The 17,651-nt window shown below is 34.4% G+C and overlaps 1 protein-coding gene across 1 annotated transcript in view; it reads left to right on the forward strand.

Annotated features, from left to right (window-relative positions):
• LOC139822919 (protein amalgam) overlaps positions 1-14,148 on the forward strand; it is an 80,628-nt gene extending 66,480 nt beyond the window's left edge. The window contains exons 5-8 of the mRNA XM_071795108.1: positions 1,929-2,057; positions 3,411-3,548; positions 5,808-5,960; positions 10,776-14,148. Of these exons, the coding sequence (XP_071651209.1) occupies positions 1,929-2,057; positions 3,411-3,548; positions 5,808-5,960; positions 10,776-11,029 (674 nt within the window). The 3' untranslated portion in view covers positions 11,030-14,148. The remainder of the gene's footprint in view (positions 1-1,928; positions 2,058-3,410; positions 3,549-5,807; positions 5,961-10,775) is intronic.
• The last annotated feature ends 3,503 nt before the right edge of the window (positions 14,149-17,651 follow it).

Below are 17,651 nucleotides of genomic sequence, written 5' to 3' on the forward strand. Positions count from 1 at the left end.
AATGTTTTATAGACCTTGTATAGTAATTAAAGATAATGTGTAATAATATTATTGGGAATTACATTGTTTTATTTCGTCAAAAAGAGGTTTTGACCGCAATTGATATTAAAACATTTTTACTACTTATATGTATATACTAGCATGCCCGTGCTTCGCTACGGTAACACACATTTTACCCCTTTTCACCCCGTTAGGAGTCGAATTTCTAAAAATCTCTTCTTAGTGGGTGCTTACGTCATGGAAGGAATATACCCTTCAAATTTCATGTTTCTAGGTTCAGAGGTTTGGGCTGGACGTTGATGAGTCAGCCGTAAAGAATTATATATATATAGATAAGCTATGGAATAATTGTTCTGATAATAGTATAGTATACACTATACACAACGATAGGCCGTTGATCTGTAAAGAAACTATGTAAATTATATGATAATCAATCTCTAAATGAATGTGCTAGATTGTCAATTTAACTTCGTTGCACACTCGCGACGCGAAACTAATTGTAATTTCAATGTGCAAATCGATTAGCACGATTAATTATATAATATCGAAATTAAGGAAATACACATTTTAATTAAACTTGAAATCAATTGTTTCGCGATATTAAGCTAGTCGACCGTATTGCAACATGCGAAACAGGAATTATTGGAAAATATCAGAGAGCAAATATTAATTTACAACATATGAAATTACAGTTGACATAATGAGTGCTACTTTATCCACTTTTGCGTATTAATATTTATGTTATGTTCCATTTAATGCAATGTGTAGTCTAACAAAATTATGTCATTTAATAATGAATCAATGTTCCATTTTTCTCGCTGTTGATATGTGTGTATTGCAAAATCTTTTAATTGCTTTTTCACACATGGAAGAGCACACTCAGTTTACGCTATCTATGTTATAATTTACGCGTTTGAATATTTTACAAATGCAGGACATAAGATTACATATGTTTTACAATATTAAGCCACTTGCTTGCCGTTTAATTATCGTACGTACGTTTGTTGATTACGCGATTCATGAAAAGTGTACGTTATGAGAAGGTATATTAAGAAAATGAGAATTAAATACAAAATTAAACGTTATTAATTATTTGTAAGAATTAGCAAAAATTAGACAAATTGCATATTGTTTTATTTTTATATATAACATAGTATGTTTTATATAACAAAGCTACATTTATTATTATTACTTATTAATCTTATGTTTGCATTTATTAATAGCAGTACTTTTAAGCGTCAAATATGTACATGTAATCAAAAATAATAAATTCAAAGAGACTTTCTGGTTTTGGAGAAAGATTTTTGTCAAAAAATTTAAGTCAAAAAGCATTTTTTATGCATTCCCTATACAACAAACAAATGCATTATGCATTTCGTTGTTTGATATAACGCTAACAAAAACTTGAAAATTTATACTTTTCCATATATCCTATATAGATATAACCGTGATCCATTTATATTTTATATAAACTGAAATTTTTTAAACTTTATGTAATGTGTTTGAATATGCATACGTATTTTCCAAAGCTCAAATAAAAATATATTTTTCCTCTCTTTTATATAATTTAAAAAAAATTGGAAAAAATTAATATGCTTTTTCTACAATTCGTAATTTTTATCATTTTCTCTATTATTTTATCTTGAAAATCATATTAAGGGAATTAAACAATTTATATTATTTTATCACCTTTTTCATGAAAGATGTTTACAAACTCGAATAATTAATTTTTTGATTTATAATCACAAAAATATGCTCGTAATTCGAGATGCTTAAAAATTAACGACGCGGTATTAACGTGTGCAATTGGTCAGATCGTGTCATAGGTGCGTTTCACTGAACGATGAGCGAAGCGTACGTAATAATGCGTCGTAATCCACGTCCATATGAATTTGTATGCCTGCATCTACATGTGTAAACTGTTGCAGCGGGGAGTATCGTGGGCCCGGAGCTGGAAATAACACGAATCACCCGTCTCCATATGGGACCATATCTCTGCATAGCGTCCAACGGGGTACCACCAACAGTCAGCAAGCGGATCCTGCTCACTGTTCACTGTATGTAATTTTGCTGCATGATCCTAGATTTCATTTTATAGAACAATGTTAAGAAACACTTTCATCCAAGCGATAGCGTGCAACGTATGGCGAAATACGTAAAACGTTGCGTTAAATGGTTTTTTCATTGCAATTGAGAGAAATATTATATAATTAAATGCGTTTCCGTTTTGCAAGGCAAGAAAAAATATTACGTAAAATTATTTAATTTTCCTGGAAATACGAGAATTAATCGAAATTTATTCATAATTGTGAATTAATCTTTCAGATTAAAAATACTAGAGAATATAACGTGCACGACGTAATGCTGTTAGAATTTTGGTTCAAAAATTTCAATTCAATCGAAACTCTGACTATTCTGGCGTTTTCGTCCTTTGCTTTTTACGCATGCATAATTGCGGAAATGCATGCGAATGATATTTTATCCAGTTCTGTCTGTTCTGGTAGCAGAAATCCTTTCTTATGCGCGCGTCGCGCGCTTGTCGCAAAATATAATTTAGATTGTCGTACTCGCGTGTGGTGTGAGCGATCTCGCGTAATGACGCCTCTCGGGGTAGGCATGGTGAATAGCTGATCCCGAGGGCCATTGTTCCTGAAAACGGAGTTAAATCTTTCCCGCCGCTGCAGGCTACGTAATTTTGCTACGCTATATAACAAGTCGCTTGCTACGAGGACAAGTGACGTTTCTGGATTGATTAAAAAATAAGAGAGCCCTATTTCGAGGGAACATGTTTTAAAAATGAGCGCTGAAACTCTTTAGAAAGACTTTTATGTCAAACGCTAGATATTGTACCTTATGATGAGTTTGTAAAATTGGATTTGTTAAATTCTCTGCCTTGTTTCCACAGCTTTATAATTTTTAATATCAAATATATTGCCAACTAAACTTCGTTAAATTAATTAAAAATAACAGTATAAAATTAATATGGTTGATCAGCGCCATATTGCATAACTTTTTGTCTCAAGGTAATCAAAAAATGCTATGATAATAGATGAGCCGTCTTTTATAAAATAAAAATAAGAGATGCTTTCTTTTATGTGATTAATACTACACTCAGAGAAATAAATAATCAGAAAATTCGTTCGAAAATTAACAAACGGGTAATCCGATGCTTTTAATCGGAATTATAAGAATCCGATCAAGATCAGAATAATGTCCGATTAATGATATCCGGATATCATTGATAATTGGATATCATTGATTGGACATTTTTATAATTCTGATTGAAAGTATCGGATTAGCCGTTTGTTAATTTTCGAACGAATTGTCCGATTATTTAGACTTGGATTTTTCTCTCAATGTAATATTTATGTTTTAATGCATATTTTATTAAGATGTATTATCTTGCACAGTTCAGCCAATGGTTTGGATCGAAAATCAGCTAGTGGGTGCTTACGAAGGGCAAACTCTTACGCTGGAATGCCGTAGCGAAGCCCATCCTAGTCCTATCACTTACTGGACGAGGCCATCGAATGAAACCATTGCCAATGGTGAGCAGATATTTCTGTTTGTCCACATATGATATGCTTTTCATTCTCATCAACAATAATAAGAAATAGTGCATAGAAAAGGACAATTACATTACATTGGCTTTTTGAAAAGACAATATTTCACATCATCTATTTTCTCCATATTATCTATTCTTATCAAGCGGACAAATATAACTCTTTATCATGATAAACAACTAATTTATGTATAAGTTTATTTGGAACGTATCGAATAAGACACATACGAAACACGACGACAATATACGAAACGATATCGTTATTTTTATATGGATATTAAGACCACAATATTAATAATTAAATTCTTAAATATTTTACATTTATTGTGAGAAAAGATTATTTCTTCTTGTGTGTGTATGTGTGAAGTTATACATATAATTACACAAACATTGACGTCTCATGAATTTGCTTCTTAAAATAATATTTATTATTGAAAAATCCGTGGACAATACTCATTGTCTGAAAAGAAGGAAAAATGAGAGAGTTTTAATGAAACCGAGAGCGCGCTTTATTCCAATTTGTGAAATAATTGTTACAAGTCTTTTTCTTTTTCTTCTTCTTTTTTTTTGCATGCGCACGCCGGGAGGTGCACGCACGAGCAGCTGTAATGCAATTCGCCTTAATTACATCGCGCTAACGCGGTCGTTTCACTCTAATTGCTACCATGCACCTTTGCGATATGCAAGGGGTTAAGGGCAAGGGCAGCGGCATTAAAACTTAAGACGTGTGCGTGCCATCTCATGTTGGGTCGTTAATCCGTGACAGCACCCTCTGTACGGGCTAAAATTTTTCCATAATGTGTTATAATGAAAGATCTGCAAATCAATTAACAGCGCGCGAAGTTGCTCTTATGCAAATTTTATTTTTATCTATTGTCACGATTTCGACCCAGCTTAATTATGATCTCTGATAAAAGTTTTTCACAAATTAATGGATAAAATTAATTTGAAATGTTTGCCGATCAGTTACGGAGAGGAAGCTATTATTAGTGTACATGGCTATAGCCGATATTTTTCAATTAAATATTTTATTTTGTATACGCGTTTTTATATTATATTTCTTTATTCCGTATTTTTTTATTTTTTTATGTAATAGAAACGTTTTTTGCGAGTATCGTTACAACAATAAATGTTCTTCATTTCGTACATATGCGTACGCACGTTGATATAAATAATCTTATTTATTATTAGGTTATTAACTGGTACTTTATGTTTTAGAATAATAGATCAGAGGAAGACATTGAGCGTAATAAACGTAAAAAGAATAGTAAATTATCTAAAATGACACCGAAAATTGATTTTCTTCTAAGTAAATTAATAATATTATAAATAAACAATCAATACACTATATTAAACTTTTCAATTTTATTACATTGATGCAATTTTTTGCATAAATTTTATCACATCTATTTTTGTTATCAGAAATATTCCGAAGAGATTTTCTTATGGCAAAAATATCAAATATATCATATCTCACAGATTTTTTAATACATATTCATAAAATCGCGTATATAATCGGCGAATGCAGCGAGCAAGCTCTTGCAAATAAAGAGTACGATTTTTTATTGTTGCGGATAACGCGACGTATACCGATATGAGCGCCGACAAACTTTCCTCTGAAATAACGTTTCTGCATCGACAGTGTCGTAGCCTGGAACTAATAACATGAAAATCGACATTCGCGTCGTCTTCCACGTGCCAGAACGAAAACGACATTTGCACGAATAACACGGCCCATTCCGTGCGTACTTTGCACGGTTCCATAATGTTTAAGCGGCTTGGAACGTAAATACGAAGTTTACTGCCGCATCGATCCGGAATTTTCTGTTATTCCCGGCTGCCATGGAAGCCTGTCTAGTTAGTGCTCCTCTATTCGCGGCAATGAAACGAATTAGCTTTTTAACGAGAGACAAATGCAGTTGCATCAACGCGAAAAAGCTGGTTTTGTGCGTCATGCGTTTCCCGTTAACAACCTTCTGAATCATTGATGTCGATTAGGAGAAACGACCATATTTTTTTATTTAGGCGCCGAGCTACACAAACTCTTGTTTTGTTAATTGTTGTTAATTTTGTAAACATTTTGATATAACGAGTTGTTTCTTTATAAATTATATGTAATGTTATATGCGTGCTATGATTGATCGCGTAAAATCTCCACGAAAATTAGTTTGCAATTCCGTTGTGTGTTTCAGCGTATTTATCGCATTTATAATCTCTATACCGATATATTTTCAACACTTTTCAGACGAGAACTATAAGGTCGAAACAATTCCTAAAGGATTATACGAAATGACGATGAAGCTCGTCATAAAATCTGTACGAGCACAGGATTTCGGATCCTTTCGATGTGTGGCGACAAACTCCCTCGGAGAGACCGATGGGAAAATAAAAATTTACAGTGAGTAACATTTATGAACTTGTTAATCCGTATAAGTTATACGTAATGTACTTTTGTTTCATTTACGATATACTATATATAAGTACTACTTACTTTCGCATAAAGAATGTATGTTTAATCAGTTGTTATTTCAATCCGATTCTCAATTCCTTTATTTATTTTGCGCGCTACGTTCCATACAAAAAACTATACACGCACTAAATATCTCGTTTAATTTTCAAATGTATATTATTACGCGTATCATCTGCATGTATGTTTTAATATTCATGTTGTAGTGATTATCAGACGTAATTACATATGATACAGATAATTTACTGATAATTTAATTTTATTTTGTAAATGTTGCACATACTCCTTTTGCTTCTCCGCTTCCTGTTTTTCATGCGTTGCACGTATCATGCGTGAAAAAAGGATTAGTTACTTGCATGCCCTACATTTTATGTATAAATAATAAAAAATAATAAATATTACTAAATTACGCAAACTTCAAGCTTGCGTTTTTATTATTATCGTCATCAGTTTTGTATTATTTTTGATCGCGTCAACCGCAGGTACATAAATGGGATTTAAATCAGTTTCGCTTATTACTGGAAAACACGATACAGAGTATTTTGTAATCAAACATGTTTCATGAAAACGTATGGCTTAAACTCATTGTAGCGTAATGGCGTATGCAGCGAAACGAATGAAAAATCTGCGTGTATCCTGATACACACAGTTATTTCGGGGGCAACGAAACATCTCCCGTCCCGGAATTAAACCAGCGGCGGGGCGCGATTCTTAAGCGGATAACTTATCGGTTTATCGCCGATCGATATTGCCTCCTCAACGTAATTGCCCCAATCTCAGTGTACCAATGCACCTCGTTCCCCGCGCCCCCCGTTCCACGGCACCGTCGCTTGATCTCCATCATCGTTCCGTGCATATGAACTTCGAGAAGCCAGACAACCTCTGTTCTTGTTTATCCTTGTCCCATCATTTACCCTTGTCGCGTTGATGGAGTAAAAGAGCGGCGATCTCGCGGAGCGTGTGTTGCCGCTCGTTAGCTAACGACGTTAGTGGCTTCACTATTTTTTTGCGTACAAGAAGAAGAAAAGTAAAATGAAAGTGCCGCGAACAAAAACCCCCCGTAGGTTTCTAGGAGACATCGTTGCTGCGAATCAAACCGCATAAGGGATAAGGGATCGAGTCACGTAGTGTCACGTCGCATCGCATCGCATCGCATCGCATCGTGTCGCGTCATGTCATGTCAGCTCATCTTCGCGTCACTACGTCACGCGTCCATTCCGTTTGCCGTCATTATATTTCATTGGATCTCACGCGTGAGATTCAAGTGGCAAGCACGCCAAATGCGTAAAGCACGACCCGTCCGTTCCGTTTGACCTCGCTGATGTTAATTGATCGTCTCTCCAATTAGAGTGTCAACGGGGGTGGGGGGGAATGAGGAAAGGGAGACGGGCAGCGAGAAAGGACGGAAACGGCCCGCTCAAAGGGAGAGGAAGAAAGCGACGGCTTTAACAAAAATCGCCGTTCATGATGATTGGATAACGGAAAGGGAAAGGGGGTAACCGTAGGCCGCGCGCGGCACTTAATTACCGACAATTGCAAATAAAACGCTGCGGTCGAAGCGACGACGGGAAAGCCCGGGGACACGCCCGCACGCCCGCACGCCCCTGCACCTACCATCACGAATTTCCATTCTCGCGAATCACTTCTCCAATAATTAGCCCAGTAGTTTAATCCAGCGTCCCATTGAAATGTCGGTCGACTTGCATGCTATTATCGGGAGCTTTTTCCGGTGGCGACGCAACGCGACATGCCGCACACATTTAACGATAATAGCAATAATTACCGAGAGGAGGGCACGCGGACCGTGGATTACATGCTTCGCTGAAGTCGGTTAACTTCGATAGGTATCTCACTTATGCTTGACTATAAGTAAGAGGGTAGAGAAGTGAGAAAGGACGAATTATCGACGGACGCAGCATGGTTTGTGTGCGAAAAGGGGACGAGTCGCGAAGGGGATGCTTTAAGAGTGGCTAAGACTGCGAGGGAAACTTTGCGCTCGAGTCGCGCCACCGCGTCGCGTCGGTCGTTCCGAGTCTGTACAATGACGTGCACGCATGGCATGCAAAGTCTGTGCATGATGGCCTATATTCAAATTGCATTATATCGCTGGATGAGGGGAACGTGCGCGCGCGTATAGATGTGACCGATAAATGCGCCGTGGTAGCATTTGGTTGTGGTCGTTAGTTCACTTTTACTTCGCTCGCTGACAGAAGCGGATGTTCTTTGAGAAAGAATTAAGTCGCAACTGGCCCGTTAAATCTGATTTCGCAATACTAGCACACTAGGTAAAATAACTTCTACAAATTATTAACAATTATTGATTATTCTATCGTTATTTAAGTACTTAGAACGTTATAGTGCTTAAAGTAATTAAGTTGTGTATTTGACAAATTACCTAAATAACATAGAGACGTTAATGCCACGCATGGAATTATTAAATTACAATTTTCATGATTGTACAGAGTTCTACGAATAAAATAATTGCGTTCCTTCACCCTTTAACACTTTTACCTCTTCGAGACTGATGGCGCGGATGAAACTTCTAAGGTATATCCATAATTCTTCGCGTTATTCGTAATTCTTTGCGAAAAACGGATGAAAAGATAAATGGAAAGAAGACAAGTTGAATTATTTCACCTTCCACGGTTGATCATTGCTCACCTTCACGCGCTATAAAGCGCGCTATCGTGAACTGGCAGGCATCACTGGTAGTGAAGTGAACAGAATTACGAGTCTTACGGTAGAACACATTACTGGCTAATTGCAGTGAGGTGGAAGAGCTCTGAGCATCTTAAACCACAGTCGCAATATTCATTACCGCAGACACAGCCGGCATCAAAGACGATGATATAACAGCACGGGCTAATAAATGTAAATTCGCAATTTAAGGCATTCGAGACGAATAGCCGTTTCAACGGCTTTTCGGTAACAGCGCGGTAACACGGATCCGACCGCAATTCCGATATTCATTACTGGAACGTAGTGTCTGAGCGTATTAATTAATGTATTTATTAAATTGCGCTGTTACAGCGCAACTGTCAGAATTGCCGTGAGCACACATTCCGCATCTGTACTTCCGAATACGCCCGCGCCAGCCGTACGCTTTCCGAGATTTGTAAACAGCTACTACGAGTAAACATAAACGCATTGACCTTGCAGAAGTGCAAACACAATTGTCGCTCGCGAATTGAAATCAACGTTGCATAAGCTTCTGCACATCGAACGAAAGTTGATTACTATTTCAACAATGTTTGACTCACGTCTGTTCGCAAAGGTAACTTTCAGAACTGAAATATGCAAAGAGATTTTAAAGGGTAACACATTGAAGTAAAAGTACATTTAGAAATTTGTTGTAAAAGTATACTTCTCTTTTCTCACAAAAATTGTTCAATTAAATTCAAGTGTATTTAAATATTATATCAGCAGAAATATAATAGAGCTGGCAAATATATATTCTTTTGTTTCTTTCTTGAGCTCGCAATTCACCTACGCAAATCTTTGTTCGATATATCAAAATTGAAAGAGAACTACATTTACTTTCACGTTTATATCTGCAACATCATTCTTGGTTCGACATTAACTTTTGTCTCTCAATTGTTAGCGATTGTCGCACCTCAGTTATGTTATGCGGCCTGCGCGCTGTCATCCTGCGGATTAATTAGAAAAAGTCTACTTTCGTCTCGTGCGGGAATGTCGATGCACGCACGAGAGAATTAATATCGCTTCCAAACTCTCGACATTTCGACGGAGTGTGCAAGTGACAAGAGCTCTCCGGGTTTGCGGGAATACCGTACGGACGACATTCCAATACGTCAAACCGGGGAGCATCGCGCGGAAAGTCCGACCGCCTGGCCGATTATTTTTCCGGTTATTACTCGCGGACAGGCTTTACCGATATCTCGATTCGCCATTTACGCCCGTTCGTTTCAAACGCGATTCGACGGTAAAACGGCTTTCTGCGTTGCATATACTGCGACGGACGTTCAATCTCTATTCAGACAATCGGACCGATTTTTAAGCACCAACGTTTATCAATGATCCAGCAATTAGCTAATGTACTTTTTATTCGTTATCATTGACTTTTATCGACACCATGATTGTGAAAATCGCGATCATTTATATGTCGTTTCACAAATATTACTATTTAAATGAAAGGTTTGTTTTATGGACGGACATACACGTAGGAAATGATTTTACGTGAAACTGATTGGTAAAACCAATGCTAGTAAACAACGATAAGCACGGCTTAAACTAATGCACAGAAACACGAGCTTTTAGCTTCCATAATTAATTATATGAAATCGTGCTGTTTCTATTTTGTAGTAATGGATTGCACGTACATATTTAAATTCACGTGTTTAATCTCATTTGCTTCAATTAAGGAATTTTCTATTTTAATTCGCTTTCAAGCAATAATAGTGACCCATTTCTTATATAACTAGAAGAAAGGAATTCTTAAAATAGAAGTGAACGAATTAATAATACTATATTCTTCAGTTAGTTTTAACATGACGCTGAGGAACGTTATAAAAGAGAATATTATGGAAAAAGATCGGTAAAGAAAGAACCTAACTCTCAGAAGAATCTGTATGAAAGAAAGTAGCAAGATACGTATAAAGTTTCTCAAATATCCTAAAAAAAAAAGACCCATACTAGAAGCACGCTATGAAATATTTCGCTTCCTATCAAAAGCACACCATTACACTAATTTTGGTTATCGAATTTATTGTATCGCCATATTTTCAGGAATCGATAAGCCGCCAACAACGCGCAAACCAGGCATGAGGCGGGAGTCAAAGAAGACGTGGAAGATCGATCACAACCATGAGAAGAAGGCCGTCGGTATGAAAGACGACCCGATGCTAAAGAACGACGATGTTGGTGACGAGCAGATTGATTTTCAATCGTCGACGGCCTCATCGTCGTTTCATCGCCATTTATTTACGAATTTTGGGATAACTGCCATGACTGTGATACTGGCCGGTGGTTTATCCACGTAGGCCATCGTTGTGCATCTAGAAACTATTACCGAAGGAGATTAATGCAAAACGTTCTCCAGACACGAGACTAGGCATCGTATGCTGGCAAACGTTACAACGAAGGAATGTCGATAAGAATGATGCTGCGTGGGGATTGCTGCTCTCCGTAAAAGATCTCTTCCTATTGTACATGAAATTTGCGTAAAGCGAAGCGCAAAGCGAAGAGTCGTTTTTACATGGAGTTTCGAAGTACCTGGCTGATCAGGCCAGAGTGACCAGGGTACTTCGTGAGAAGCGTAATTAACACATTGCAAGCCGAACGTGTACTAATAGACTTTCCTCCCTAAAGACGTAGAAAGCCACCAATCTATTAAACCCCTTTGCGCTGAAGGTGCCAGAGTAGCTGGCTTTTACCGTTTCCATTCCAAGCGGTAACTCTGTTGACCTCGCCATCACTTGAAAAAAAAGAAAGTCTGTAGGTCCAGTAACGACGGACATATATATTATTTGCAATCGCATTTTCTGATTTGTAAAACAAATACTAATAATGACATGAAAATTATATTTCAATTTACTCACAAAATTATACTTTATGCAAATACATTTTCTAATTTTACATTTAATATAATATAACAAAGCGTCTATTTAGATTTGTTGAAAATTTAATTTAACAGTATATTATTCGTTTTACAAATACATGTAAATAATGACGTTGCTGCGAATATATGTTGTCATTATTTCAGCATTTCAAAATGTTAACTAAGCGTGCATATAGCTTGCAATTTGCTAATAGTATCTAAATGTACAAGGGCGCAAAGAATGAGAGTGATTGTATTATTATATGTAGCTGGATTTTAAATAATTTTAAATGTAAAAAAGTTATTTATTGTTTATTAGAATTTGTAGTCATTATTTTTGCCTGATTTCAAAAAATATATATACACACAGACTTTTATTATCTTCAGCTCTTATTATAAGAAATGTAAATGTTAGAAAATGCTAAATTTAGTTACGTTTTACGTAGAAAGTATCAGTTAAGAATAAATAAATCCTTTTGTATATACTATATATAGCAAGGATACTAAGAAATCTGAAATAATAAATTGAAATTTATTTATTAAGAAATTAAAATAAATAAATGGGATAATTTAAATAATAAGTGCTTCATAATAATGCCAATATATTAAATTGCCATTGCTTCATGAATCATGTTTGCAACATGTTATTACGATTCGCTGATTTACTCTGCCTATTGTTTTTCGGATACTTAAATTATGTCGTTGAAACAAAAAAATGTGCCTCACAGGAAATATCTATCGAGAAAAAATTTATTTCCCTTAAGCATGTCGCAATAACTTTTAGACAGAGAGAATTGCAAAACGGATTTACCGTATTACATTATAAAAGTGGCTATTCTAATGATCTCTATATAGTAGTATAAAGAGGACTACTCCATTTTATTCAAACTGGTAGTGGATGTGTTCTTTATTCTAGTCGCGGGTACGGATAATGTAATAATACTTTATAAAACCTGCCTATATTGCCTCGTAAGGGAGCCGATCGAATATCCCTTATTGATGGCGCATTAATTATTACGGCATCGAAGAGAAATAATAATTATGTAGTTAATTTTGCAGTTAATCCATCAAATGGTTTAAATAATACAAGAGATTGTTAATAACAGCAAATAAAAATTTATAACTCTATATAAAACATTATGTTGCGATATAAAATCGCATATAATTTGGTTACTATAATCACGTTTCTATTTCTTGCAATTTGTTTTCAATTTTTGTAAAAATGTTTATAAGTTTGTGTAAAAGTGTTAGTCTAATATAATCATCGCTTATGTTACAGGATGACAATAATTTTCTGAAGATTTCCATTATTCAACGGAATGATCAATAAAGTATTTTTAATTCAAATACCTCGAGATCATACAAATATAATAATGTACAATAGACTTATTATACATAAACTGACTATATAAAAAGCATTATCAGTTTTCCATCCGTACGTTATAATTTAGTGATTAGTGTGTTCCAAATAAATAATGATTATACAGAGTATATACGTCAACGAATAGTGTTATATCTTAACATAGTGCTTTCTGAACTATAAATTATAAGCTATTAAAAAATTTACAAATTTTTTACAAATTAATTTTACTAATAACAAAGATTTTGTTAAGTGTTAATAAACATTTTTCAAGTTATTTTAGCAGTTTATAAAATGTTATTTTAAATAATTAATATATATGTATATATATTAATATTTAGGTTTTAACACATTTGTATGTGAAATGAACGTATATGAAATATGGAAATGCTAAATTAAAAAAAAAATTAAGGCTAAAATTCAAAGCTTTTTTAATTTCCGGATATCTATATTTTCATTTTTTATATGGGATCTTTAATTTCTTTTCAGGGTGTATTCAATGTAGGAAAAAATAAATGTATAAATTTCTATATATATTACAATTATTAATATTGCTCTTGCACAAAATATCGAGTGTGCAATATTTTCAGTCGTCAAAGCAAAATCTACTAGCGATTCATCAGTCGAGCTTTCAGTTTATTTTCCTAACAAATTTGTTATCAATCAATCACGTTTCGCTAGTCGATTGCAAATTGCAAGTTTGGCTTGAATTTTCCAAATGGACCCATCAAATTTCGCGATATGCCGCTTGCGTATGTTTGTGATGACCCCAAATATGCTATGTACATATACGTAGGTGTGTGATACTCGGTAAATTATAATATACAAACGCCGCGTTTGTTGCAGTGCATAGAGCTATTGGTATTGTATGATAATAGTGTGTGTACGATAATGTAGAATAAGCCTCAGGGACATGTATATATGCTAAGCTGTAAGTTATATTAGTTTTTGCATTTGTGGTCACAATAACTCTTCCCTCCCGTGTAAATATAATGTGTAACTTACTCGTGTACTTGGGCAATAAATGTTAGACAATCGTGATAATTCTTTGTGCGAATTGTTACGTTTGTGTTGTAGGTTACTCCATTTTTTTTTCATCGAGGACTTCTGATTTACGATGGAGCAAAATTTGTTAAATTATAGACCGAATGAAAGAAGACTGTATTTCAATAAAAAGATATTATGCAGGTCGTTCCTGTTCATCAGATCTCTCATTTATGATATATTCAAGTTTAAGTCTTTAATTTTGAATAAGACTTTATTCAATGCTATATTGTTTTACAATTTTCTGATATTATTTGTTATTAAATAGCTTCGTTGCTTTCTTCATTAATTGTAAGTCAAAAATTCTTTGGAGTCACTTGTACTTAAATGTTCATAAAGATTAAAGTTTTACCATATTATACTAACTAAAACTTATTTAACAAAGTATTTTATTTTATATTATATGTTATCTAAAGAATTATCAATAGTAGATAAAAAGAGGTATGATAAACTTTTATCTTTATTGAAGTTAGGTAAGTGGAATATGTATCAAAGGAGAATATCAAAGGCGTGAATAAATTATTTCATACTGTATTAAATCTAGTGAGTAAAAGAAGCTTTTAAGTTTTTATATATGTAGTAATCCGATAGTTAATAATTATAAGCAAGACTTTTTCTGTTTTCTCTTACATATTATGTGGTAATTAAAAATGTAAAGTAACTTTGAATATAAATTTCAAACAACAGATACAAACATTTACATGTAATTACTACTGTAACAATAACTGATATCTTTGTAAACCAACAAGTGATAGCTTTGATAAAGTAAATTTCCTAGGGGTAAATGCGAAAATATCGCTTGCGTATATTATCAGGTATACCGGTGGTAGCTGGAGCTTATAAACTTTCCTTACAGAGGGCACAAACAGTTTACTCCTCCAATCGATCGATTCCGAATTGGCTATATTCTTCCCAACAAAATATTTAAGAGATCGATAGACTATTTTAGGAGCTGACTACACAGACTGACAGGGTTTTCCTTCTTCGAGAGGAAATTTCTGACAAAAGCTTATTTAAACTACCAGCTTTTTGTTAAACTAATTTTCCTTTTCACCAAACACTTTTCTAAATAATTTATTTATTAATGCACACGTATTATTTCTTATAATATTTTGTCCACGATTAACTGATATTCTGTAAGCATAATATAAGATCGATATATGTCAGATTTTTAACTTAAACTTGATAAACTTGGACGAGTCAGATTCATCGAAGCAAAATTTATTACAAAGATTTTATTTGTCAGAAAATTGATTTCTCACTGAAACATCGTTGTATCCAGTTTTCATATCTAGACCATTTAACTTTAAAGTATCAGATAATAAATGTGCAAGCTTTTGAGACAGAGTACAACTGCAATACTTAACATTGTTAAAAGTAATATATATTTTATCAATGAATTCACAATCTTTCTTTTTCCTTCTATCTCACCATTTCATATAAAATATAAGTATCAACGAGTTATAATGGTAGAGAGAAACTATTTCTGTGTGTGCGCGCGTAGTGCGCACTGGCACTTCAGCTCTCATTCCGCTTTGTTACGTTCTTCGGTTCATTCCGAAGCCACGTAAAATTCGGGAGATCGACTGTAACGAAGACCCGACGGTATAATAATGATATTCGGGAAAGAATTATTATGGAACTTGGCAGCGCACTTTGGAGTAACGAGGGGAAAAAAGGGCTTTTCTCCATAAGCCAGCTCGTACATCATCGGCACGAATCCCTTCGGACGGTTATAGAACGAAAGAGGCGGCGATAACAAAGGCGCCTACGTCGAGCGATACTAGATGCTTTGTAAACAAACGAGTCTTCTAATATTAGACCGTATAATAAAATATATATCTGGGTATCTATGACCTCACTTGCTATTTTATCGCAAGCCTATTATATATTTTAACGACCGGAGCTAGGATATCGGTTCTCGGGCTATAACTTATTCTGTATATTTATAACTGTTGTGGCTAATTTTATATAAATCATTATTTCAATCTATTAGTCTACCTAATCAAGTGTATCTCTTTTTTTTCGTCGTTTTATTAACGGTGTCATTTGTATATTTATACTCTGAGAAAGAAATTAGTAACTTTTTCAATCCGTATGTTTCTTGTAGCAATTTTATGAAAATGCTCATTACGTATTTTTCTGTATCCGTAAATAAAGTAAATACCGTGTCGGCGATGATTATAATAAATTTGTCGGAAAAATTATGTGACTTCCTGGACAAGTAAAGAATAGATTTTAAAAGCAGATATGGAGAAATAGCGTTTTTAAATGTACATTTGAGTCTCTTTCATATTCTTTAAGTAGATAGTTAATCAAATTACTTTACAAAATATTTTATTAATAATACTATTAACGTTTTGTTTATTGCCGTTACTGTAATAAACAAGCTATATGTACAATAATATTTAAACAATCTTTGAATAATTAGAAAACGTAGAACATTATCGTATACCATTCTGTTCGTTCTTACTCTCTATTGCGATGTTATTGTAAGCAGTACCGTTTTATTCGGATTCGGATTGCCGGTAGTCTCGGTATCTAGCTTAACGCAGACATTTCAGTTATTCGCTGTTGCTTCAGGAAACATAGTCTAAATGCAAATGATAACAGGAAATGATAAGAATCTGTATCGCTCATCCACTGTTCCATCTAGTACATAGCAATTTCTCTACCCGCACAATTGTAAAGGGACATCCCTTAAACACGTTCGACGTGTTATTCTTCGATAGTATTATCGCAAAACTCGCACGCGCCCGTCGTGTCCATATCGTCGTAAGTACACAGAACTATGGTATAAAGCGTTCGCGAAGGAGTAGACCCCTAACACGAATTGTTATTTTTATCGCCTATGGTGTGTTTTCATATTTCTCCCAAGGTTCACTAATTTCATCTCACACTCGCGTATTTTCTTCGACGCTCCCTTCTATACCCTCCCCTCACCGCAACCACTTTTCAAAGAAGTTTTCTACGACTCTCTTTAAGATCAGTTAATTAGACGGTCCTCCTTTTTTTTTGGTCTCTTGCGGAAAGGAAAATCATCAAAGTAGTTGGATTATGACAAACAGCTTCCAGAAACTTGTAACATTTCCTTTCTGTCCATAAGATAAAGGGATGTAAAAAGTTTTTAATTGAATGAAAGCAAATCTGTTATTATCATAACGAATACCAAGTAGTTGTGAAATGGTGCATTTATACGGTGTTCCACTTTCATCAATTTAATGAAATATCTGAAAGAATAAGTATAAACATAATAATTAGATATAAACTTTATTCTTAAAAGCTTATTTTTTTAATTTTCTTATATTAACTTGTCTCTTTAAAATATTTATACTTTATTTTCTGTCTTAACTAATAGTCAATGTACAACTAATTGTAAGTCGCGATATGGGGAAGAGCGATGTAAGTCAATAATGATAAAGGATATCGAGTTTTGGGACATAATTATTTTGGAACAAAATTTAAATTTAAATTATCCTTTCTATGTCAAATCTTAAATGTTAAAGTAGACTGTAATTTTCCATTACAGATTTTCAATTATTTATTTAAATTAATGGATCAGATAAATTCTCTTCTATTTCTGAAAGTGGAAGAAAATAATGATTTATGTACTTTTTATTCAACCCGATTGCTTTTACATTGAAACATCTATAATTTACTT

The sequence above is a fragment of the Temnothorax longispinosus genome, chromosome 12 (assembly GCF_030848805.1).
Source record: "Temnothorax longispinosus isolate EJ_2023e chromosome 12, Tlon_JGU_v1, whole genome shotgun sequence".
NCBI lineage: Eukaryota > Metazoa > Arthropoda > Insecta > Hymenoptera > Formicidae > Temnothorax > Temnothorax longispinosus.